Source organism: Macaca nemestrina, chromosome 6, assembly GCF_043159975.1.
Source record: "Macaca nemestrina isolate mMacNem1 chromosome 6, mMacNem.hap1, whole genome shotgun sequence".
Taxonomy (NCBI): Eukaryota; Metazoa; Chordata; class Mammalia; order Primates; family Cercopithecidae; genus Macaca; species Macaca nemestrina.
This window is the reverse complement of record NC_092130.1, coordinates 68204098-68229523: the sequence shown is the minus strand read 5'-3', so window position 1 is coordinate 68229523 and position 25426 is coordinate 68204098. Positions and strand designations below refer to the sequence as shown.

At 38.3% G+C, this 25426-nt stretch overlaps 1 protein-coding gene across 3 annotated transcripts in view; it reads right to left on the bottom strand.

Moving 5' to 3' along the window:
* The window catches only part of LOC105471132 (erythrocyte membrane protein band 4.1 like 4A), a 258637-nt gene that overhangs the window by 142902 nt on the left and 90309 nt on the right, over window positions 1–25426 (bottom strand). For 2 of the 3 annotated variants that reach the window (XR_011624793.1, XM_024789518.2), the window contains one exon: window positions 5090–5194. Coding sequence is in view for 2 of the 3 variants with exons in the window: in XM_024789518.2 (XP_024645286.1) it covers window positions 5090–5194 (105 nt within the window). In the remaining variant the exon portion in view is untranslated. Of the gene's footprint in view, window positions 1–5089; window positions 5195–5898; window positions 6833–25426 lie in introns of those variants that run through there. The other variant, XM_011723498.3, reaches the window with a different exon arrangement.

The following is a 25426-nucleotide window of genomic DNA, read 5'->3' as shown; positions in this document are numbered from 1 at the left end:
ACTTTGGGAGGCTGAGGCAGGAGGATCACTCGAGCTCAGGAGTTTGAAACCAACCAGCCTAAGCAACATAGTGCGACTTCATCTCTAAAAGAAAAAAAAAAAATCTTGAAAATCACTAATCTCAGAAACATTTCTTATAAAAAGCAGATTTGGAGGGGAAGATGACTTCAGTTTTGAATATGTTACCTTTGAGATACATGAGAGGTATCCAAGTAGTGAATAGCAGCTAAAACATTATGTGGACCATACATTTTAAAGCACTAGTCTGTGTACTTTTTATAGATTCCTTCAATCATCACTACCACCCTATGAAGCTGGTACTATTACTAGCCTCACTTTATAAACAGAGGAACTGAGGTAGAGAAAAGTTAGGGAGACTCACTCAGTGACACACAGCTCTCCAGGTAGACTGTGGTTTGAACCCATACAGTCTGAATCCAGATTTTGAATTTTAACACAGTGTAGTCCCTCCCGAAACATCTGGGTTGAAAATAGGAATTTGAGGCTCAGTCTTTCAATATAATTTAAACCATGGAACAGATGAGATTACCAAGGAAAAGTAACACACATTCGTCAGCAGGAAAATGAGAGCTTCGGTGCTGTGGAGCCCTCTATAGATGCTTCTGGCATTCCCTTCCAGGTCCTGGACTCTTGAAAAGCCACCCACCATCATTGTTTCCCAGATGCCCTTCATGTGTTGTTGTCAGCCCTCCAAGGATATTGTGCTTCTTATGATGTTCTTCATAAAGTCAAAGGGTTACCTGAGAGGAACTTTCTGCTTCTTGATCTTTCCCCTCTGTTCCTCCAACAGATGCTTGAAGACATCTGACATAGTAAGTTTCATTTTGTAATGATCCAACATTACAATCTTCCTTTCTTTGCAACAAGACTCACATTATCACTTACACATGTTTTATCAATCATTATAGGGACTCTCCAGAACATACAATCACAGAACGTGAAACCTTGCACATGTTACAAAGTACAGCATCAGGATGAAAGGAAGAGGGCCACTACTAATGGCAGAGAGGACACACTTGAGCTTGCCTGCTAGAACTCAATGGATGAGGACTTTTGTTCAATACTCAGAGTACTTGGGGGCAGGGAAGAGAATACAAATATTAATACATACACAGTTTAGTTTAGATGCTTAAGGAAATTATCTCAGAGATAAACAGTACTAGCAAAGGTAGCACTAAATGTGTGGGCCTGAACAGAAAGCATAAGAGAATCAAGGACAAAATCCTGGTGAATACCAACATTTTATGGAACAGGCAGTGGAATCATGATCGTAGAGAGGACGAATAGGAATAACTAGAGAAAACATGAAAAGAGAGAAACAAAAATAATATAGTGCCAGAAGAACAAAAAGAGATTTCAAGAATGGACAAGTTGTTAGTGTCAAAGCAAAAGAAAGGTCAAGTAAGATAAGGACTGATAGAGTCTCTTAGATTTAGCAACTGGCAAGGCAGGGCCAGTTTCAGTGATGTGACTGGGATCAAAGCTGCATGGTGATACGTTTAGGAAACAATGGGATTTCAGAAGTGAATGTAAGAAATTTAGACAAAGTTTTCTGAAGATTATGTGTGGTGCAGAAGGAGCCAAAGATGGCAGCAGATAGAGGAGGACAAGGGAGGTGGGGAACGGGAGGTTCTAAATGGGAGAGACTTGAACACGCCAAACACTGACTGGAAGGAAGGAGTAGGTAGGGTAGAGAGACACCAAACAGAAAAAGCGAGGTGGTAAGATCCAACTCACAGACACTGGTAACAGGATAGGAAGTGTAAGAAGCAACTAGGTGTTTGTGGGGGGGGTGGTGGTCAAGAAAGCGGGAAGTTTCTGATTGCTTTTATTGTCTTAGCAAAGCAAAAACAGAGTTCACTGGCAGAAGACAATGTCTGCATGCTGTGTTCATCTGTGTGCTCCACACGTTCCCCCTCCTTTGACTTCTTAAGTAAAAGGGCAGCAGATCCAGCAGCCTAATTCTCAATGCCACGCTGATTTCCATATTCTGAGAAAAGCTCTAATTATATACAACTTCTGCCTTTCAAGGAGTAATCTGTAAAGGAGCCTCAAATGCTAACATTAAAGTAAGACATAACTATAATTTCTGGGAATTTTCTGTAAGTCAGACCAAGGCCCTAATATAAGAGACCTACATCCCCACACACACCAGTCTGGATCAAGAAGACTTGGCACAAGCCAGAGTGGAACAGAAAATAGGCTCTATGCCCAGGCTAAGCACTTTCCCTTTCAAAACTAATCTTAAAACCAGAAGTAGTATTGAGATATCACATTTATTATATTCATTACTGCTTTCAACATCAACAAAACTCATCTTCAAAAATCTCCAAAGGCATTTAAGAATGTACAGTTTATTTAATTTTTTCTTTTCTTTCTTCTAGACTTTCTCCTTATTCCTTCATTCCACTAGTATCACCAGCAATATTTGGTCCTATCCTAGTTTCAACAGGAAAGCCCTTTTACATGTTTAATACCTTATCATCTACAAAAAGCTATCATGTGTTCTGATTTAGTCCTATATCAATCCTGAGAGTTGAGGAGAAAAAGCATTTTATTGTCAATTTACAGATAACCATATCAAGATTTGGAAAAATTAAGTGATTTGACCATTTTTTAGGAGCAGACATAGGACTCAAACCTATCTTGTGACTCCAAAGGCAGTTATCTATTCCACCAGATCACAATCCATTTATAATAACTTCTGAAAGCCTAAAAGATGACTCAAGTTCCTTCCAGCCTCTGATTAATTTCAAATACACCAGTTCTTTAAAGGGAAGACTGTGCTGCTGCAATTTCAATTGTCTTGAAAGTCAGGATATTATAGTGGTTGAAAGGTCTTGGAGACACTCAGACTTAGGGTGGAATTCTGGTCCTAATACGTGCTGATTATGTGACCTTAGGAAAGGTGCTTAACCTTCTTAGTTTGCGTTTCATCATCTCTAATAGAAAGATAATAATACTTTAGAGAACTGTTCTAAACACACAATTTCAACAAACAAAAATGTTTACAGTCTCTGGTGCACTGATTATGACGTTGGTAATGATGATGAACGATGAGTTCCAGGGTTCTAGGTTCTCCTGGTCCTCCAGTGCAGACAACTTCTCTGTCATGTGAGGTCCCGAATGTACAGTAATTCAATCGACGTTCATGAAAACCTTTACTTGGTTTTTAAGACAAAGATTTTTTTAACCATATCCTGTACTATTTTAACACAGGGTTATTTTGTTTAAATCCTTATTTGTTTTAAGTAACTGCCAGATATGCAGGGTTGCTTCTAATATACTTTTGATGAAACTGTTGCCAAGAGGAAGTACAAAATTTCATTACCTTATTCTCATAGCCTTCTAAAATTAAAAGGTAATCAGACAATACATGTGAACATGCAAAGACTAAGCAATGTTTACAAATCACCTCTATTTTAGCTGAGTTCACTATTAGAATATAACAAAAAGAGGCAAAGAATACTTTTTTCATGTCATTTTGCACACCTGATATTCTTATCACATCAAAACAATATGACTTAAGAGCTTTCTCCTTCTAAATGTGTCATTTCTCCTAAAACCTGTACTATAAACACCATCATAAATGCCAAACCTTAGGAGTAAAAGAGGAAAAAATGTTCTTAATTTAAACCCTACAAAACTTTCAATAAACTAGCAATGCTAACTGCTACAGTAGGGGTCATTGTTTTGAAATTCTCTAGCTTTTCACATTTTTCCTTTGCACAGTTAAAAAAAGGGTGAGGGGGAAGATAGAGACAGACAAGGTCTATATAACTTTAGCAAGACAATCAATCTTTCCAGGGAAAGTCTGACATAGTAGGTAAGATCAGAAAACTGTAGTTTTCTCTGCTAGGAAAAAAATGTTATTTCAAAAATATGAATGTAGCACATGATACCTTCTTTAGCCTTCAATTTAATCTTTCTGTATAAATTTAGAGTTCTGCTATATTTATTCATGGTCTGTACAAGATAGAATTCAGTGGACTTCTAAACATGTCTGTTCCCCTTTTTTGCAACATGCCATAATGACCACTAGCCTTTAGAAAGTTATTCCTTTCTATGGAAAGCTATCCAACATACTCAATTTTTCATTCCAACCTTATTAAATCCTCCCACGACACAGAAGAGATTAAGGAACTAGCTCAAGAAAAGTAACAAGTGATCACCATCAATAGCGGTAACACCACTCAGAAAATCATGTTCTTCACTGAATGTACCACAAAAGACCCAGTGGAGGATTGGAGAACAAATGAAGGAAGAGGAGGACATCTCTATCTCAACAGCAGTTGAATAGGATGAAAAATAAAAGGCAAGTCAAATTTCTGAGATAAGCATGTGAGCGTTCTGCATAATGAAGCTGTGCCTATCTGAAGCTAAGATCTTTCTCAGACTAAACCAAAAGTCACATTAATGAATATCCTTTCATCCTTCAAAATCTTCATCTCCAAAGTTTTTCCATTGTGATGAATTTCTTAGGAACTCTCTACTCCGGACTGGAAGACCTTCTGAATTAACCTTTGTGAACAACTGACATAAGAACTAAAAGCTAAGTTGTCTTTATTACTCTTATTTCATCAGGTTCATGAATAAAAAAACCTCTACTTATTTTATTTTGCAACAGCTCATCTCACTTATAAAACTTAGGTAGTCACTTTTTTTTTTACACTGTATTTCTTCTCTAACCATTCCCTTTCTTAAAAGGCAATTAATATCTGGCACTTCAAGAGACTAGCCACTTGCCTTCTAACACATATTAAATGACATATTCAGTCCTCCATGTGCACTGATGCTCTGCATTCATTCTAATAAGGTTGCAAATCTGAAAACCACATATGCCATCTGCAAAGAGGACGACACATGTACAGAAGCTGTGAATCCAGCAACTCTATAGACTTTTGGCAGAAGAGGAAAAAATGCAAAGAAATTATCAGGGGAAAACATGTTTGAGATTTTCAGTCTTTTTCAGTGACAAAGAACCTAACCACCTAAAACCGTATCAAGAAAAGCCAGAGATAGAGTGAAATTTATAACCAGAAAAATTTAACAGAGTCACCGTACTCACCGTCTGATGGCTTCTGTCACAGTAACGTAGCCCAAAATAATCTATCTCCACAAGGTTTACGTGATGGAATACGTGGTCAAGGACAATGGAACCTTTCGTTGACTTCTGCAAAAATAATTCAGTTTTATATTTTTCAGCTGCCTTTTTGCTCCTAAATAGGACACAATCATGGTTCTCATCTTTTGTTAGTTTCACTCACAATAGCAGCAATTGTATTAGACCATGGTTCCCTCTGTAAGTTGTGCCTCAATTACGAAGAAAAAAAATGTGATTTAAAGCAAAGTGTATTATAGAAACTGCTTTGGAAAATACTTTTGAAATCATAGTGGGTTTTAAATTAATATAAGCTTCTTGCTTCTCGGATTATAAATTATCTTCAGCACAAAATTCTTTTAATAAAGATAATCTTTTATATGAAGAACATCTAATAAATGCATCAAAAAAAACACTTTGGTTAAAAATTCCACCATTCTTTCATTTTTAAAAGCAATTTTCACCTATAGCATTACTCTCACAATGAATACAGAAGATATATAAAATTAACAATAGTCGAAGCTTTTATCTTCACTCCTCAAATAATAAACCCATAGATTAAAGCTACTAAAGCTAATGTCCTCAAAAGCCCTTGTGAAGATATTTCACTTTATCTCTTTCACATAAGCACAGACACAAAACTTTTCTTTTGGCTGCTTTTTAAATACTGATAACTACCTAAAAAGCTAATCTCTTCTCTCCCCACCTACTACATATACAGATTCTTTAAATTAAGATTCTTATCATCTAACGTACTAAAAATCAAATATTCACACATGTAAGAAACACTTCATCAGCAAGCACTACTCCACACACCACATAAGTTTAGAAAATAATCCATTTTTATAGTATAGGTATAGATACAGCCTCTTCCTTTCTCTTGCCCCATCTCTGGCTGGTATAACAAGATAATAAAAGAAATCCCACAACAAGTCTCCCATTATGGTAATAAAGGAGGGCTTTTGTTCAGTTTCATCTGCCCTCAGAAAATTACCAGGATGCGTTTATCCATGTATGGTGAGCACTTAATACTGCACTGCTTTTAGAAAATGGATTGTTAGCATGAGGAAAATGTTTTTATTAAATTTATTATAAAATGGGCAATATGAGGTTATAAAAGTACACACCAGGAGAAGAAAGTTCTTGTTACAAATTCCATAGGTATTCTGTTTTCCTCTAAATTACTTTGGCTAACTTTAACTGGTTCCTTTTTCAAAATCCATTAAATAATTTATAAACAAAAAGCCCTTCCATGATGAATCTTTAGGTTATTGGACATTTTCTGCAATAATCACAATGCCATAGTGGTCTGTAAATGTCTCTGTGCTCATGTACCTGTGTATTTCTCTGGGGTAAAAATCTTGAAGTGAAATTATTCATCTGAAGGATATGTATACTCATAATTACAGTAGGCACTGCCAAAAAGACCATTACAATTCATTCGATGAGAGTATATGTTTTCCCCGCACCCTTGCCAACATTTGGATTGCAAAAATGTTTTTCCAATCTGATTGAGCAAAAAAAGAGTGGAATAAAGGAATTGTTTTAATTTACATTTTCCTGACGTTAATAAAAGCAAGCACTCTTTCATGTGCTTACTAGCCAACTGCATTTCCTAGCCTTTGAGTTAGGCATTCCATAACCCAAAGTTTATGAGCAAATTCTCCTAAGTACTTCTAAATACTTGTAGAATTTTACTTATACTTAGCTCTTCATTTCATCTGGAAATTATTGCTGTTCTTGGGATAAGGGTCTAACTTTGCTTCCAAATGGATAGACAACTGCACCACCATTTCCCAAAAAAGCTATCATTTCCCTGTTGATTTGAAACAACTTTATCATCTATTAAATGAATCCCCAGTATTCTATCTCATGGGTTATTCCAGAACCAATACCCCCAAGATTTTAATATATGTAGTTTAATTTGTTTGATATCCATTTTTCTTTTTCAAAACTATCTTTGCCAGTTCTTAAACATTTTTCTCCACTCAAGAACGTTTAGAACCAGCTACCCAATTGAATAAATGATTGTGCTGGGGGTTTAACTGCATTTAAATGTAACTGACAGACCAGATGATGTGGTAGGGGGAGGTGTAGATACTATGATATTTACAGAGCAAAACCTCTATGGTTGTCTTTTATATCCTTCGAGGATATTTTACACTTTTTATGTCGGTTTTACAAAATTCTATTTAGACTTTGTGGCAGGCAAATTTACCAAATGCCCTCCCACCCCCAAAGATGTCCTGCCCTGACTTCTGGAAACTGCACAATGAGAATAGCACCCCTATGATAGTGTTATGCTAGTTATGCATAGTTGACAGTAAGATAGGGAGATCACTGAAGTAGACCTAATCACATGGGCTCTAAAAAGCATAGCACTTTCTCCAGCAGAAGGGAAAAGGAGGGGGAAAGTCAACTATATTCAAACCATGAGAAGGGTCCCACACGTCCCTGTCACTTGAAAGACGGAGGGGCTGAGAAGAATGGGAATAGCCTCAGGACCTGAGGGGAACCCCCAGCTAACAGCCAGCAAAGAGATGGGAACCTCAGTCCTACAACCACAAAAGCGGGATTCTGCCAACAACTGACAAGAGTTTGGAAGTTGATTCTTCCCCATTGCCCTCAAATAAGGACAACAGCTGACTAACACCTTGATTTCAGCCTGGTAGGACGCTGCAGGGAAGTCAGCCATGACATCCTGGACTTCTGGCCTACAGAACTGTGAAATAATAAACGGCGGTACATTTAAACCACTATGCTTGTGATAATCTGTTATGCAGCAATAGAAAATAACACAGGCGGATTCTTAGGTATTTTAGTTTTATTGCTGTTCTACTTTCTGACTGGCTATTGCTAATGCATTGGAAAGCCAACTAATTTTCCCTATCGGTCTTATTCCCAGCCATTTTGCTAAATTCTTGTTAGTTTGTCTATGGAGTCTTCTCAGATAATCACTTTTCAAAATGCTTTTTCAAAATGCTCCTCCACATTTATTTCTTCTTTTCTTACTGCATTGGCTGGGACCTCAATAAAAGAATAACTAGTAGTTTTGAGAACATGCACCTTGTCGTCCTCCTGGCTGTAATGGAATTGCTTCTAAAATTTCACCACTAAGTATAATAGCTGGTGTATGGCCCTAACGCATATCCTTAATCAAACAGATGGTTCCTTCAATTCTGCTTTTTTGGTCTTATTCTGTTTTGGCCTTTAATCAATGACTAATAGTTTTATCAACTTCTTTTTGGGAATAAAAGATGAGTATATGATGTTTGTCCTTTCAGCTGTGGGTTACATTAAAAGAGTTTCTAATGCCAAACCTTCTTAGAGAAATTCCCACTTTAGTCCTTTTTGTTCTGGGTACATATCAAACCCTCTGCCAATGGGCAAACAATTCCCCTATGTGAGTCTTGGTGGAGGCAGGAATCAGGCTCCCAGAATAACCGACAGCCAGGTCACAGGCATATGATCTGTGGTTTCAGCCAAGGACTTCGACTTCTGAGCAAGAGTTTAGGATTAATTCACGGAGTGGCTCCCAATAGTAAGGGAGTATCCAATAGCAAAGACATCCAAAGATGGAATCAGCTGTGACAAGCAGTAGAAACGACTGATTCCTGAGCCAGATTTTCCAGCATTCCTATCTTTTTCCCGAGACAGGGTCTCACTCTGTCGCCCAGGCTGGAATGCAGTGGTGTGATCTTGGCTCACTGCAACCTCCAAGTAATCCTTCTGCCTCAACCTCCTGAGTAGCTGGGACTACAGGCATGCACCACCGCACCCGGCTACAGCATTCTTGAGGTACAAAATAGGAACATTCAGGCAATCTACCACCTTCATTTTCTGAATATGTATGTTTGGCTCAAGAGGCAGGCCAGTATCACAAGTAAAACTTGTGAGTAACAGTACAGAAAATTGGATCCAACTGTATACTAAAAATATCATGATGAATACAAAAAGCTTATCCTTTTTTAAGTGCATCCCTGGTGTAAGTACATCAAGAAAGGATTCTTAAAGTAAATTCTGTCCAATGTAACTATGAAAAGAATTTACTGGAAAGATACTGAGTATCTCACAGGCTCTATAGACATCACACTAATGGTTACCCAGAGCTTTCTATGATTCTCATCTATCCACAGCCACTAAGCTTGGAATACTCAATCTATCACTACAACCTTTCATAGTTCTTTTGCTCATGTTTTGTGCAGTGGTTTTCACCTTCAATTGTTTCCCATTAGCCTTTCAGGAATTTTTCTTATCATTTCTGGTCCATTGAGACCAGATCGCACTGCTGCACCCCAGCCTGGGCGACAGAGTGAGACTCTGTCTCTTTGATCTAAAATTTTAGATCAAACTTTCTCACTTTCCAGGTTACTGTAGAAAGTGCACACACACCTTTCCCCTTAATTCAAAATATTTCTGGAATGCTGGCATATGAAGATAGTCTTCCATTTTGATCTAATCTCACTTATGGATCCTTTCTCCCATCTAGGCACAGACAGAAACAGATGGAATAACTAGAGAAGGTAGAGTCACACAACTCCACCTAATTCTTCTATCCCAAACAGGTAAACAAGAAGTCGTTCGTGAACAAAGAGGAAACAATTATGCCTGAAATTACGTATGACAATGAAATGGTACAGATCTTAAAAATACGTAAATCAAGTCTGTCTTTAATCAAACTATATTTGTGCTTCTATGTCCAGTAGAAATGTTAGGATTTTCAAATAAAGATAACAGATTTATAAAGCATAAAAAGGATCTAATACTCTAATCACAAAGATTATACACAAAAGCAAGCTCAGAAAACCAGCTCAGGAGTTTAGAAAGTATATAGAAATTCTAAAATCATGCAGAGGAAGAAATCATCAAATCTGAAAATTTTCCAAAACAATCATTCCAAAACTACCAGAACATGCCAATCTTTTGTGACAATTCTGCATTTATATAGAATCTGGTGCTACAAATGCTTTGCAAATATTATCCTTTAGCATCTTTTGTTACCCTTTACAGAGAGGACACAAAGAAAGCATTCAATGTTATGCAACAAATCCAGTGCTGACCTTAAAAAAATATGACGTCTCATGATTCCCTCTATAGCTTTCTGTATAGTGCAGGTGTGTCTACACAGGCACCTGGAGCAGGGCCAGGAGAGTCTCAGAAATGCTGTATTTCTGTCACTACTTCAAGCAAACACGCCCATGAAACCTCTTAACTTTTTACCTGTCATACTGTAATATGATAAGACTTAGAGAGGATGGATGCCAGAGGTAAATTAGCTACTGGGGTGGAGGTATGTATCACCAGCTCACACTTCTGTCCATTCTGCCCTAACTGACTTCTTCCAATAACCCTTTGCCCAATCAGTATTCCATTGTTATGCCTCCTGCCCTTATACTTACGGATAATTTCATTCTTCTTATGGGTACTTTGTAAAGACTGCCTATGGGCCAATATTTTACAGTTCAGGTATAAAGTCTTCAAGTCCAGAAGAAATCATCTTTGAATAAAGAAATTAAGAACTGACAGAGAACTGACATAAGAACCAAAGTATGATTAAAGTATATTTGTCCAGGAAGGGGCCAGTTCTAGGATTTTTTACAGGAAAAAAGGATATTATGAAACACATAACTTCATTCATTGAAATATTTATTTATTAATTGCCTAATACGAGCAAATGCTTACTCTCTAGAAAATGGGAAAAGTACACTAATAAATGCCAGAAGAAAGGAGGATGAATATCTTTCAGAATTCCAGAATATAATGCAAAGTGATGTGATACGGGAAGTCTTTGACCAGCCTGTTAGAACCCCTGAGAAGCCCTCGGGCTATGAAGTGACTAAGAAACTTCTAAAAAGTGACTGAAAACTTTCTTGAGAAAGTGAGACAGGGAGAGATTTGGTTATCATCAAAAGTTCTTTTGCAGGTCGGGCGCAGTGGCTCACGCCTATGAATTCCCAGCACTCTGGGAGACCGAGGCGGGTGCATCACGAGGTCAGGAGATCGAGACCATCCTGGCTAACATGGTGAAACCCTGTCTCTACTAAAAATAAAAAAAAACTTAGCTGGGCATAGTGGCACGCACCTGTAATCCCAGCTACTCGGCAGGCTGAGGCAGGAGAATCACTTGAACCCGGGAGGAGGAGGTTGCAGTGAGCTGAGATCATGCCATTGCACTGCAGCCTGGGTGACAGAGCGAGATTCCATCTCAAACAAAAAGAAAAAAAAATTCCTTTTGTGCCTTTGACTAGCAACCAGGCACACATATTACTTGCATAAAAAATTATTGAAAAGAAAAGGCAACCAGGTAGAAATTAGTCATTTCCTTTTTTTGCTTTGGAGGCAGTTTGTTTGTCAATTTGGTTCATGCACCAAGAACTGTTAGGTAAGGAATGCATAGAGGAGCATGGTGATGAGCTATTATTTCTATGTTTACACATAAACAATTCATAATTCCCAACCCTCCAAAAAAGTATTTTTAATCTGAATTATTCCTAAGCCTTTTGAACAGGTAGACCAAACTATTATTACAGGCCATTATATACCAATGTGGAAGTTATGCATCCCCATTCCTTAACATGCTGAAAAGGGGCTTCATTTCTAAGTCAGGTGGCTAGTTTCATTAGAAATTTAATGAAACCTTGATTGTTAACCTTACCTCTTTCAATACTTTGCAAAGGAAAAGATATGAAAGTCAGTCAGGCGTGGTGGCTCATGCCTGTAATCCCAGCACTTTGGGAGGCCGAGGCGGGTGGATCACCTGAGGTCAGGAGTTCCACACCTGCCTCACCAACGATGTGAAACCCTGTCTCCAAAAAAAAAAAAAAAAAAAAAAAAAATTAGCCGAGCGTGATGGCAGAAGCCTGTGGTCCCAGTTACTCGGGAGGCTGAGACAGGAGAACTGCTTGAACCCGGGAGGCGGAGGTTGCAGTGAGCGGAGATCGCAACACTACACTCCAGCCTGGGAGACAGAGCAAGACTCCATCTCAAAAAAAAAAAAAAGATATAAAAATGATATTTAGTCCCATTCCAGTTTTCTTCGGACCATTTCCAGAAGAAATCTCTGCCAAAATGGGGAATTCACGAGATAACACAAAATAAAGTGCAACTATAACATGCCCAAGGACTTTCTGAAATCAATCAATAAATTAAAATTTTGTCTTAGATAATAATGGACCTCCACTAATGAGATGTTTGAGAGAATGAACTGGGTAACACCCGAAATATCAGCGAGGGATATCTGGAAACCTGAAAGAAATGCTTCCCATTTCAGGTTTCAGGAGGTCTCCCCGGGATATCTTTCCTGCTCTATGTCATAGTCAAAATCCTTCTTATCCTTTAAGATCCAGTTAAAATGCCACCTTCTTCATAAAGCCTGTCCAAATTCTCTCAACCTCATTATGACCTCTCCCTCCATCGAACCTACCAAGTCTCTTATTTTTGTCTCTGATACTTACACTCTTGCACTCTTAAGATGGTCATTTATTCCTTCTGTTAACTTTCCTACTTATGTTTAGACATTTGGAAAGCACATGCTGAGTATCACACACCACTTACTTTCTACGCAGTCCAATAACTCATTCTCAGTAAGAGCTGCCTAAAAGTTCACTGAATTAATACCAAGGGGCAAAAACATGGTGGTCTATAAATTAATAAATTAAACCTTTCTTCCTGTTTCCTATGAAGATTTCCATTTTTCTTGACCAATCAGACTTATGAAATTAAAGAAAAAGCTGACCAGATCCATGTATTTTGTTATATCACCTGATACAGAGAGATTCAGTTTACTTTTAATTTTAAAATACACATTTGTTTCAGTGACATATAATTCCAATAGACTCAATATATTCTAAAGGTAGCATAAGGAATAAATGTCTTATTTTTAAAATGGATAAAACACCAAAAACTGAGGAAGCCATATTACCTTTTTATACCTAAAACTTGCATGCAAATTTTATGCAATAAAAGAAATCTGACAGAAATTTGATTTTCCATCATCAAAAAAATAAAGAAGACTTGAGACAGTTAAGAAGAAAATAAAAATAAAGGGAGCACCTGATTTTTTTATAACTAATCAGCAAAACTTCATCTCAATGTAACAATATATTAATTTACTTTTAAAATGAGAGTAAATGCCTATGACATATTTCTGGATTGTGAATTGTATTCCAAACTCTCAGCAAATGAGATAGATTACTTTCATTACTGACATACTAGCAACATTCCAGAAAGAATAGAGCTACCGAAGGATTATAAACTTAGAGAAAGACTCACAAGTAGGACAAGTTTATTTGAAAATACCATCAGCGAGGCTTTCAACCAGAACAAAGAATATTTCAAATGAGTAATAACACCTTCGCAGATTAACATGACATTACAAACCAGAAAGGCAGGTTTCTGCCAGCTGCACAGAATGATAACTATTACATCTGAGACAAACAGCTTACTCTTTCACAAAGGGGAAATGAACCCTGCAAAAAATTCTTATAATGTTATGCCTTTAAAAATTCACTTTATCTTCATTTAGTATTTTGACCACAATACATTCCCAGTTCTCTGGGAAAACTTAAAATTACGTTAACTTTTTTAGCTTAGGCCATTATGATAAGGCAAAGTGGGGACATGGAGGAGACATTCTTCAGGTACCAAAGGTAATTCCTTCCTAGGGGAGGCACTGTTCACCCCCACTGTCCGACCCCTATTGTTTCTGTCTAAGAGTTACCCTCACCCTCCAGATGAGGAAAATCCTCATTTAATCATTAAAAAATGAGTAAAACGTATTTTTCTAGGTGCTATTAATATTTATATTTTTCATATATAAAAGTTTATTCACACCGATGAGCTTTTCTCAGCCATCTACTGCTTTATAACAAATAACTTCAAAACTCAGTGGCTTAAAGCAACAAGTTGCCCATAATCCTAAAATTTAGCCAGGGCTCAGAAGAGACAGCTGGTATCAGCTCCATCTGGTGTTGGCTGGAGAGGTCCATCCTGGCTGAAGAACCCAGGATGGCTTCATTCACATATTGACACCTCACCTGAGATGGCTGGAATGGCTGGAAGCTGGCTGGGCCACTCACCCTCTAAAGCCTCTCTCTCTCCAGCAAGGTAATCTGACTTCATGACATGGTGACTTAGGGCTCCAAGAGACAAACAGCAGAAGCTGCCAAGTTTCTGAAGGCCTAGATCTGGCACAGCATCACTCTTGCTACACTCTATTGATCAATGCAAGTCACTGGGTCAGTGCAGATGGAAAGGGAGCAAAAACAGATCCCATCTCTTGATAGGAGGAATGACATGAACATATAGTGAGTGACTGGAAGAATCACAGGTGGCCATCTTTGTTGACAACCTACCACATCATTTTTTCTCTCTAAACTTGTTATATGCTTTATGTTTTCCTTCACTCATCTCTGTAATATTTCAAATTATAGCAAAAGAAAGAAATGACAGTAAATTATCTTGATCATCTATATAAAAAGAACCACACTAGATGATTTCCTGTACTTTATTTCATTTAATCTCTACAAGAGCTATGCAAACTTGTCATTTTTTATTCCTGCTTTATAAATAAGCTCACAAAGGTTGGGAAAGAATAGCAGTTTGGCTAGAGTAACACAGAAAGAAAGGGAAAAGGCAGGACTCCAACCCAGAAACATCTAACTTAAAATCCTGAGCTCCTTCTAATACAGCAGTGATTCTTGAAGCCTGGAGGGCCTAGAGACCCTTTTGATGGTCCATGAAGTCAGATCTATAATCCTAATGTTATTAGTTTGTTATCTGTCATTTGCCCTTCTCTCACAATTATAGAGTTTTCTAGAGGTCACAAGACATATCACAACAGATGATGCATAAAGTAGACATGACAATCCAGCTACGTTCTGTTAAGCTAGATATCAGAGTTGCCAAAATGTAAAAATAAGGTCATTCTTCTAAAATTGTTATGTTTTGGACAATACATCTTTTTTTGTGAAAATATAAAACTATTTTTGTTGACAAGTAATTTTTTAAATGGGTTTTTTGGATGATATTAAAAATCTCTCCACTTTGATTTATAATAATGGTAAACAGATACAGAGATAACTCACATGAACAAAAGTTCTTCCAGGTTCTCAATAATTTTAGAGTGTAAGGAGATCCTAAGACTTAAAAGCTTGAAAATCACTCTACTATACTAAAAAACAAAGGAATGTCCTTGATGACATATATTGCAAAATAGGCAATTCTGATTCTTAAATACCTGGAAAGCCAGTCCTTCCTCCTTTTATAGATGAGGAAACTCAGATCTGAGAGATGAGTGACTTGCCCACAGGTCACGGGGATGGCTAACTAAAACTCTAGAAATTAATCAATGCAGCATAATTGCACTAACCAAGCACTTGCCTTCTCTTTTTTCCTACCAATTTTGTTAGGAGTTCGCAAAAATTCATCAGTAACAAAATAAAACCAAAAGAAAAAAAACAAGCAGTCCACAAGGAAGGTCAGAGATTAAATAAAGTGTAATGGCATTCTTTGGCAATAGAAATCAGAATTCCCAGAGTAGAGAGTTATTTTCAAGACCAATTTAAAGAATATTCTTGAGTTTCATCACTGTCTAGGATCCCTGAGTCACCATGGAAGAAGTCTAACTACTCTACTGGAAAAAACACGTAGAGAGACCTTGAGACTACATAAGAAGTGGGACTCAAGCCCAACCTTTCAGACGCCCTGCTAAGACATCAGGCCTGTGAATGAACACATTTTTGGCCCTCCAGTTCACTCCAACTAGCCTAATCAATACCAACGAGTGTTCACAGTCAACAACACATGGAGAGAAGTTGCCCGCAAAGCCTTGCTCACTGTCCTGACCTACAAGTCATAAGATATAATAACTGTTGTTTCAAGCCACTAAATGTTGGGTAGTTTGTTATAGAACTACACAACCACAGATAAGCAGATTAAGACTCAGATGTTCTCAGCCAAGAAATATGGACTCTCACAAAGAAGAGTTAAAGCACATACCAAACATTAGTAATTCCTGTCTTCCTACCCGTTTCGAGACAGGTAACATATATATGTTACATAGAAAAACTTCAAGAATTTCCAGTTAAATGCTATTTCATACTCCCCTTCAATCTCCCTATACTGTAACCCTTCCTTCAACCCTTGTTTATGGGTTACCATGAAGCATGTCCCTGGGTATTGTCACATTCGCTTGTTATAGGAAACAGAGCAACAACACCTCAATAGCAATGACCACACCTGGTACCCACATCTTTGGTTTCTAAATATTCTCCACTCCTTGGAAAATACACTAATTCCAAGGCTGAGACAGGAAAGTACAAGGCCTGAAATAACTTACTGCACCAAAAATGAAAACAGTGTTCAAATAATGATGGAGGCATTTCAAAAGAACATTTCGAAAGCTAGGAGCCAGCTTGACAGGACTCTCACTAATCAAATCTGGGACAATCTGAACAAAAAAAATAAATGATAGTATCAGATTACAACACCTATGAGAAAAATCCATGAGTCCAAGTGAATATAAATACATGTGTGAATAAATAAAAAGAAGAGAAATGTGTCCTTACAATAAAATGCCAGCTAATAAATGTAGAAGGAATGATAGAATAAGAAAACTACCATCACAAGTACAACAGATTTGGTCAAGAATCATCAGTGGATGCTAAAATGAGTATGTGAAGGTCAAAGACAGAATAGAATTTACACCCAAAAGGATGAACCAACAACAACAAAAAATATAGCATCACTTCCAAGTTTTTCCTGCTAAAAAACAGATAAGATGAAATTAATAATGAAGAAGTATCAGGTAAGCCAAAAATGAGGAACATTGTGCAAAATACTGGGCCTATTTTCTTCAAAAACAGTATGGTTATCAAAGTATCAAGTAACTGTTCTACACTGAAGTAGACTTAAAACGTAAGAAAATGCAATAAATAATTCTAGATTGGATTATTTTGCTCTAAAGGACAACCAACATTTGCCTGGAGTCTGTGGATTAGATGAGTGTGCTTTGCCTCATTCCCTGATGTTGAATAGTTGTGACATGATTATGTAGTAGAGGATCCTTTTGGGGTATTAGGCATTAAAGCCTAACTAGTCTCATGTTTTCAACTTATTCACAAGTAGTTCAATAAGAGAAAAAAAATCATAATAAAGCCTATGTGGTAAAATGTTAGCAACTGCATCTGTGAGTGAAGGATATAAAGAGTTGTTTGTATTATTGTTTTTTTTTTTTTTTTTTTGAGACAGAGTCTCGCTCTGTCACCCAGGCTGGAGTGCAGTGGCCGGATCTCAGCTCACTGCAAGCTCCGCCTCCTGGGTTTATGCCATTCTCCTCCCTCAGCCTCCTGAGTAGCTGGGACTACCGGTGCCCGCCACCTCGCCTGGCTAGTTTTTTTTGGTATTTTTTAGTAGAGACGGGGTTTCACCGTGTTAGCTAGGATGGTCTCGATATCCTGACCTCGTGATCCACCCATCTCAGCCTCCCAAAGTGCTGGGATTACAGGCTTGAGCCACCACGCCTGGCCTGTTTGTATTATTCCTACAGCTCTTCTGTAAGCTTGAAATTATTTCAAAAGTTAAATGAAATCACTCATCCTCTCCTATTCAAGGCACCTTAGAAGTTCCAGGCCTTGCTCATTCTTCCATCCAATAGAACTCCCTTGGTCACCCTGCATCTTGCTCCCTTCTTTTCACCCTGCCCAACTCTCTCAGTCCTTTCTTCCTTTTTTCAGGGACCAGTGAAGGAAGAAAGCTGTGTGAGAAAAGAGGAAGGAGAAGGCTGGGACCCACTCTCTAGCAGTCATCTGCATTCCATCATACAACATAACCCAGGATTCTGCTGAAAGTATGGGTTTTATGACACATTATAACTTTCCCCCTTAACACAAAAGCCCTCTAAAGTGACCCAAGAAGCATTTCACTAAAGTCATTTTAACATTTATAACTATTCTTACTTTTGTTATCACTAAAGTGTTCTACAAAAGGGTAATTCTTTAAAATTGCAGTAACAGTGGGGCAGGGGGTTGGCTAATGTCCTCCTGCTAACAGCCTGTTTCCAATTCTCCAAGAATAGCCTGGGAACTTAAGTTATCCCACATGAGAGAGAAAAGCTCTAGAGATAGAGAGGCTGAAGGAGAGTATGGACGAAACAAGCTACTTTCTCATTATTTATTTCCACTGACATATTTCACACAGAGGTCACAAACAGAAGCCCACTGTTTATTCAGTGGCTGACGTAGTGATGGAAAGATCAGGAAATGTGACATTCCGCCTCTTCCAGCAGCCCAAAGCACATGGCAAAAATCAGCAGGAATATCCCTGCAGTTTCCCTGCTAAGTGGGAAATGGGCCCTCCAGCTTACAGGTGTCTTCCACTCCCTGTGGTCTAAAAACTCTGCTACTTCATTCATTTAAGGGAACTCCCCAACCCATGAATGTGTCTGAGCTGGTGCCCCCACCATGAAGGGCCAAAGGTAAGTGATCTCAAGTTTCCTGAAAGGTTGAAAGAAAGGGTCATGAGATTATAGGCCACAGAGACTTCAGGGTGTTCACATCTTGCCTGGTCAGTGGACAGTATGTACGAAATTCATAACTATGAGCTGGTTTACGTCAGGATGCTAGATGCAGAGACAATTCAAAAAGCTTGGGATCACACAAGAGAGAATATGACAAGAGTCAGAGAAGCTACAAGAGGAAAGATGTTGCCAGATCAGGACTGGAAAACCAATGGGCACTGGGGTTGGGGTAGAAGTGAAAAGGCCACAAGAAAATGACATTCGCAAGATATATTCCTGACCTGCTTTTCTTCTCACCTTTCCTGCAGTAGCACAATGACCAAAGTGAGCATTCTGTGTAAAGGATGCATTCCTTAAGGCATTTCACAATCCAGTACTCATTTCCCCACAGGAATCACAGGAAAGCAGAGGGATGCTCTTTTATGGCACACAAATCTGCAACTGCCTTAATACTGCTTTATTTGATGGAAAAACATACTGCATTATTATCTACATTATTTGGGAAAATGCTCTCTCCTAAATTAATAACAGCATAGCTTATTACCATGGCAGTTGCTGAGCTATTTTAATAATGTTTATCACATCTAACTTCTGCTTCAAGTTACTCATTTGGGGAGCATTTCTGCCCTGGCCTTAATGTACCACAACCAAAAGAATACTTAGAGAATACTTTTTTCCCCAAATAAAAAGGGCTTTTTAAAATACAATAGTAAATGTTCAAATAATAGCACAGTAGGTGCCAAAATTTGCTGCAAAAGTTCCAATGCATAGGTGTATTTAACCTATACTAACTGAAGATGGTGCATACTACTTTTTGCCAGCCAAGGCAGCCCCGTTACGTGGCTGTAGCAGAAACACTGTTTATAACTCACTTAGCCTCCCAACTTTAAACTTGTGTAATTTTTGAAAAAAAATTCTCTAATCTGGGGGAAATTCTAAGTTTAAAAGATAAAGGGAGGCTTCATTAATATTTTTGTGTCACAGTTCAACATAACCTAAGTCATAATCATATAAAATAATAAAACCAGTAACAATAACATCTATTGGCACATATTATACTTTACGTATGCTAACTCATTTAATTCTCAGAGCAGCCCTCTGAGTTAGAGATAAGAATAACAGCTAAATACTATTTGCATGTAGTAGGCACTGTTCTAATAGCACTGTATCTTCTCAAAAATATGACACTTATTTAACCCTCATAGCAAGTCAAGGAAGAAGGTATTATTTTCCTCATTTTAGAGACAAGGTCATTGGAAACCACAGGCTAAGCAACTTAGCCAAGAATATGCATACAGAGCCAGGATTAAAAACCAGACTAGCTCTAGAACCTGGCTCTAACATGCACTCATACTTTACTGGGAGAACTACAGTTTGAGAATGAGGTCAAAGCTCTATCAAAACTGCTAAGAACAACACTCTCAAATTCCCTATGTCAGAGCTAAAGGACCCACCTGGGTAAACCACAGATTTTAAAGTTCCCTAAAGCACCCTAGCCAGAAATCTAAGTTGGTTCTACTTAGGAAGGCACTGGGGTTGATGCTTGGAAGAACTGTCTAATCCTACCAACCCCAGCAGACCTCAAAGGTCTGCTGGTGAGCCAAACTGTTCTTGAGAACCAAGCCTCCTTCCCATACCTCAGCTGATGGGTCCCAGTTTGATGGCTTATAGCCATCCACTATGACTGACACACACACACACACACACACACACACACACCCCACACACACCTGTCTTCCACTACTTGATGTTTTGCCACTGCTCCAGAGTGCTCTTAGCCTGCCTGATAAATAGGAACCCATCAAAAGACAAAGAAAAATTACAACCCATGTAGGGGGTCTCCACCACTTGAATGAGGGAGACCAAGATGAATAACCACAACAAATAGTGTCTGTGAAAAAGACAGAAGAGTGTTCCTATTTCTCCACATCCTCTCCAGCACCTGTTGTTTCCTGACTTTTTAATGATTGCCATTCTAACTGGCATAGATGGTATCTCACTGTGGTTTTGATTTGCTCTTTTCTGACGGCCAGTGATGATGAGCATTTTTTCATGTGTCTGTTGGCTGCATAAATGTCTTCTTTTGCAAAGTGTCTGTTCATATCCTTCACCCACTTTTTGATGGGGTTGTTTGATTTTTTTCTTGTAAATTTGTTTGAGTTCTTTGTAGATTCTGGATATTAGCACTTTATTAGATGGGTAGATTGCAAAATTTTTCTCCCATTCTGTAGGTTGCCTGTTCACTCTGATGGTAGTTTCTTTTGCTGTGCAGAAGCTCTTTAGTTTAATTAGATCCCATTTGTCAATTTTGGCTTTTGTTGCCATTGCTGTTGGTGGGACTGTAAACTAGTTCAACCATTGTGGAAGACAGTGTGGCGATTCCTCAAGGATCTAGAACTAGAAATACCATTTGACCCAGCCATCCCATTACTGGATATATACCCAAAGGATTATAAATCATGCTGCTATAAAGACACATGCACACATATGTTTATTGCGGCAGTATTCACAATAGCAGACTTGGAACCAACCCAAATGTCCATCAATGACAGACTGTATTAAGAAAATGTGGCACATATACACCATGGAATATTATGCAGCCATAAAAAAGGATGAGTTCATGTCCTTTGTAGGGACATGGATGAAGCTGGAAACCATCATTCTGAGCAAACTATCGTGAGGACAGAAAACCAAACACCGCATGTTCTCACTTATAGGTGGAAACTGAACAATGAAAACACTTGGAGACAGAATGGGGAACATCACACACCAGGGCCTGCCGTGAGGTCGGGGAAGCAGGGAGGGATAGCATTAGGAGAAATATCTAATGTAAATGATGAGTTAATGGGTGCAGCACACCAACATGGCACACGTATACATATGTAACAAACCTGTACCTTGTGCACATGTACCCTAGAACTTAAAGTATAATTTTTAAAAAAAGTTTATAGACTGTGTTCTCAGAAGCTTTAAGTGCCTAAAATTTTTATACAAAGATGATTGTCAATTGTCAGAATTATATATTCTGCATAAAACAATAGAGAATTAAATGGAATTCCACCAATTCCATCCAATGTGGAATGCTACATAGTTTACTGTAGTCATTAAATACGTTATTGTAGAAAGTTTAAATTATAACAGTAGCCTTCCACAATTCCAATTTTATAAAAATATATGCATTTTTAAATACTGGAAAATAAACATCAAAATAATAATCGTTATATCTAGTGATTAAAAAAAGAAAAAGACAGAAGAAAGTAAAGGGGGAAAGGTAATGGGACTTTCAAGAAGATATAATTAGAAGACAAGAAAAGCCTTTTAAAGCTATTTGATTTCTGAAATTAAAATTTCAATGGACAAGATGAAAAAAGGTATAGTCACTGCTAAAAATCTATTCGCGTTCTGAAAGATCAAACAGACATTGTAAGTAAAAATATCAGAGACATGGAAGATGTAACCAGAAGACAAAACATGCAGATAACAGGCTTTCCTAGAGGACAAACAACAACAAATAAGACATAACTGGAAAGGAGGGAAGAGGAAAGGAGGGACAAAATAAAAGAAAACCTCCCTGAGATGAAAGAAGGGATAATTCTCTAGACTGAAAGGGCTGCCAGCAAGTTTAAGCAGCAACAAGAAAAGACACATGCCTAGGCTTGGTAAAATATTTAAACTGACAACCCAAATTATCTGCAATCACACATCTTACTATCTATACTAGCATGACTTTACTATTCAACTGTCTACATTAACATGACTTCACTATTTAAGGGAACTCTGACCCAAGAAAATGAAGTTACAAATAACCTTACTGTTTCTTTCAGAACCTTCCAAAAACTTACTTATGTGACCAGGCAACTCAACTGTTCCTTACTAAGTAAATACTCTCTACTCAGTCCCACAAATCTTATTTTATCAAAAACATTGTCTCATTATATATCCCTGCATTGAACAATGTACCTTAAACTAGACCCTAAAGTCTCATAAATTCCCCATCTTTGCCCTCCTTCCTCTGATATGGTCAATGTAATAGTCTCCCTTATTACAGTAAGCAATAAACTGGGTTTTGCTTTATTTAGAGGTTATTCTGCAACCTTTTCACAGAATCAGTAGTCAGAGACCAAAGATAAAAAGGAAACTGTGTAGTCAAACAAACTGAACAGTGGATTTATAGAGGAAAAAGAATCAGATTAGCATTAGATTTCTCAAATGCAACACTGGAAACTAGAGCACAATTAAACATTGACTCCTGAGAGAAAACTCCCAGCCAAGATGTTGATCACCTGTCAGGGCAAGCAAAAGGCCTTTTTTCAACATGCAAGAACTTAGAAGCTACTTAATCAATGAACCCAATCTGAAGAAATCTTTCAGGATATGCTCTAACTAGACAGAGTTCTAAAGACACGAAAGGTTAAGAGAGGGAACAGTGGCACAGTGTAACTACATGAAGCTAACATGAGCAGGAATTTACAATTTAGCAATTCTTTTAAGGAGAAGAGACATACAGGAAGAGAAAACTTAACAGATGAGAACAAAAAATTCCAAACTATCTCAGTAAAACCACGGGGAGATATTTATTTTTAATTTTTATAACCAATATAGAATTTTAAATTACAGCTGCTCTGAAAGTTTCTAATGAGAAAGTAACCACTAGTAGGATTTTCTAAAACGTAGGAAATTCTGTGTTAATGATGAGGTGATAGAAAACTAAAGCAGAGGTCAGGAGTTTGAGACCAGTCTGGCCAACATGGTAAAACCCTGTCGCTACTAAAAATACAAATGGCACCTGTAATCCCAACACTTTGGGAGGCCGAGGCGGGTGGATCACAAGGTAAGGAGATCGAGACTATCCTGGCTAACATGGTGAAATCCCGTCTCTACTAAAAATACAAAAAATTAGCCAGGCATGGTGGCACGTGCCTGTAGCCCCAAGTCACTCAGGAAGCTGAGGCAGGAGAATCACTTGAACCCAGGGGCAGAAGTTGCAGTGAGCCGAGATCACACCACTGCACTCTATCCTGGGCGACAGAGTGAGAGTCCGTCTCAAACAAAAAAAAAAAAATTAAAGCAGTATGATTCAAAGACGTCACAAAAAAAAGGGGAGGGGGAGAGAGAACTGAAGAGAAATTTGACCATAAAGTATAATAAACGGTAAATTAAAAACAAATGAAAAGAATAAAATAAATAAGTATTTGTGATACTAAATGTGTGGCAGATGAGCTACAACAATCTTTTTGAAAAGTAATGAAACAGTAGCTATCATCATACTTGTAACTAGCTATCTCATTTAGGGAGAATCTATTCTATGGAAATAAAAGTGCCAGGTATACATACAAGGATGGCTGTTAGTGGTAAAAATAAAATCCCCTAATTTGGATGACCATCAATAGAAGAACTGTTGAATAAACTACAGTCATCCAAACTGTGAGAAATTATGCAACAATTTTAAAAAGAGAGTCAGGGCCAGGTGCGGTGGCTCAAGCCTGTAATCCTAGCACTTTGGGAGGCCGAGGTGGGCAGATCATGAGGTCAGGAGATCGAGACCATCCTAGCTAACATGGTGAAACTCCGTCTCCACTAAAAATACAAAAAATTAGCTGGGTGTAGTGGCACGCGCCTGTAGTCCCAGTTACTCGGGAGGCTGAGGCAGGAGAACGGCATGAACCGGGAGATGGAGCTTGCAGTCAGTGGAGATAACTCCACTACCCTCCAGCCTGGGCGACAGAGCAAGACTCTGTGTCAAAAAAAAAAAAAAAAAAAAAAAGGAGAGAGAGTCAGATAAATGTGTGTTGAACTCAAGTGATGTCCATAAAGTACTTCAGCTACCAAAGCAGAGTAGAGTTTTTAATGGGTGGTAAGAAACTATTGTTTTTCTTTATGCATCCCTGTATTATTTTTAACTTATTAACAACAGCATGCTTTAGTAATTTCAAAAATGTCTTAAGAAAAGGTAGTGAGGAGGTCATTTCAAAGCCAAAGAACAGCATAGACCAATGTTCAGAGGTAGCTGAAGGGTGAGTTGGGGATGTGGGTTTCATCCAGCCCTGCTCCCAACTCACTGTGCAAGCTTGGCAGGCTGCTTAACCACTCAGTTTCTCAGTTTCTTCATTTGTGAAATGGGATAACTGAACTCAATAAAGGTCATCCCCAGCTCCGGTATTCTATGAATATGTTAAGAAAACTACAGGCCAGGCACAGTGGCTCATGCCTGTAATGCCAAATACAGTGACTCAGAAGGCTGAGGTGAGAGGATCGCTTGAGGCCAGGAGTTTGAGACCAGCTAGGGCAACATATCAAGACCCACCTCTAAAGAAATTTTTACAATTAGCCAAGTGTGGCGGCATACACCTGTACTCCCAGCTACTTGGGAGGTTGAGGCAGGAAGATGGCTTGAATACAGGAGTTCAAGGCCAGAGTAAGCTATGATCATACCACTGTACTCCAGCCTGGGAAACAGAAAGAGACTCTATCTCTTAAAAAATTTTTTTTAAATTAAACTCTACACCAAACCATTTGAAATCTTCCACTGACTGCCTCCCTTTCCAAACATTAACATCCCCAGGATCAGGTGGAGGGTCAGTGCCCCCAAGCCACCTCAAAGGCATGCCAAGTCCTGCATCCAGAAGGAAATTCCATCACAGGGTTATAACTGCCAGACCTACATACAACCACAACACACAAATAGTTCACCAGAGCCTTTTCGTCAAAGTAGGCCCTCCCAGTTTCATGGCAGAGGCAACAAACCCCCTTTAGGGATTATGGGCTAAGGAGTAATTAAAAATAATTTT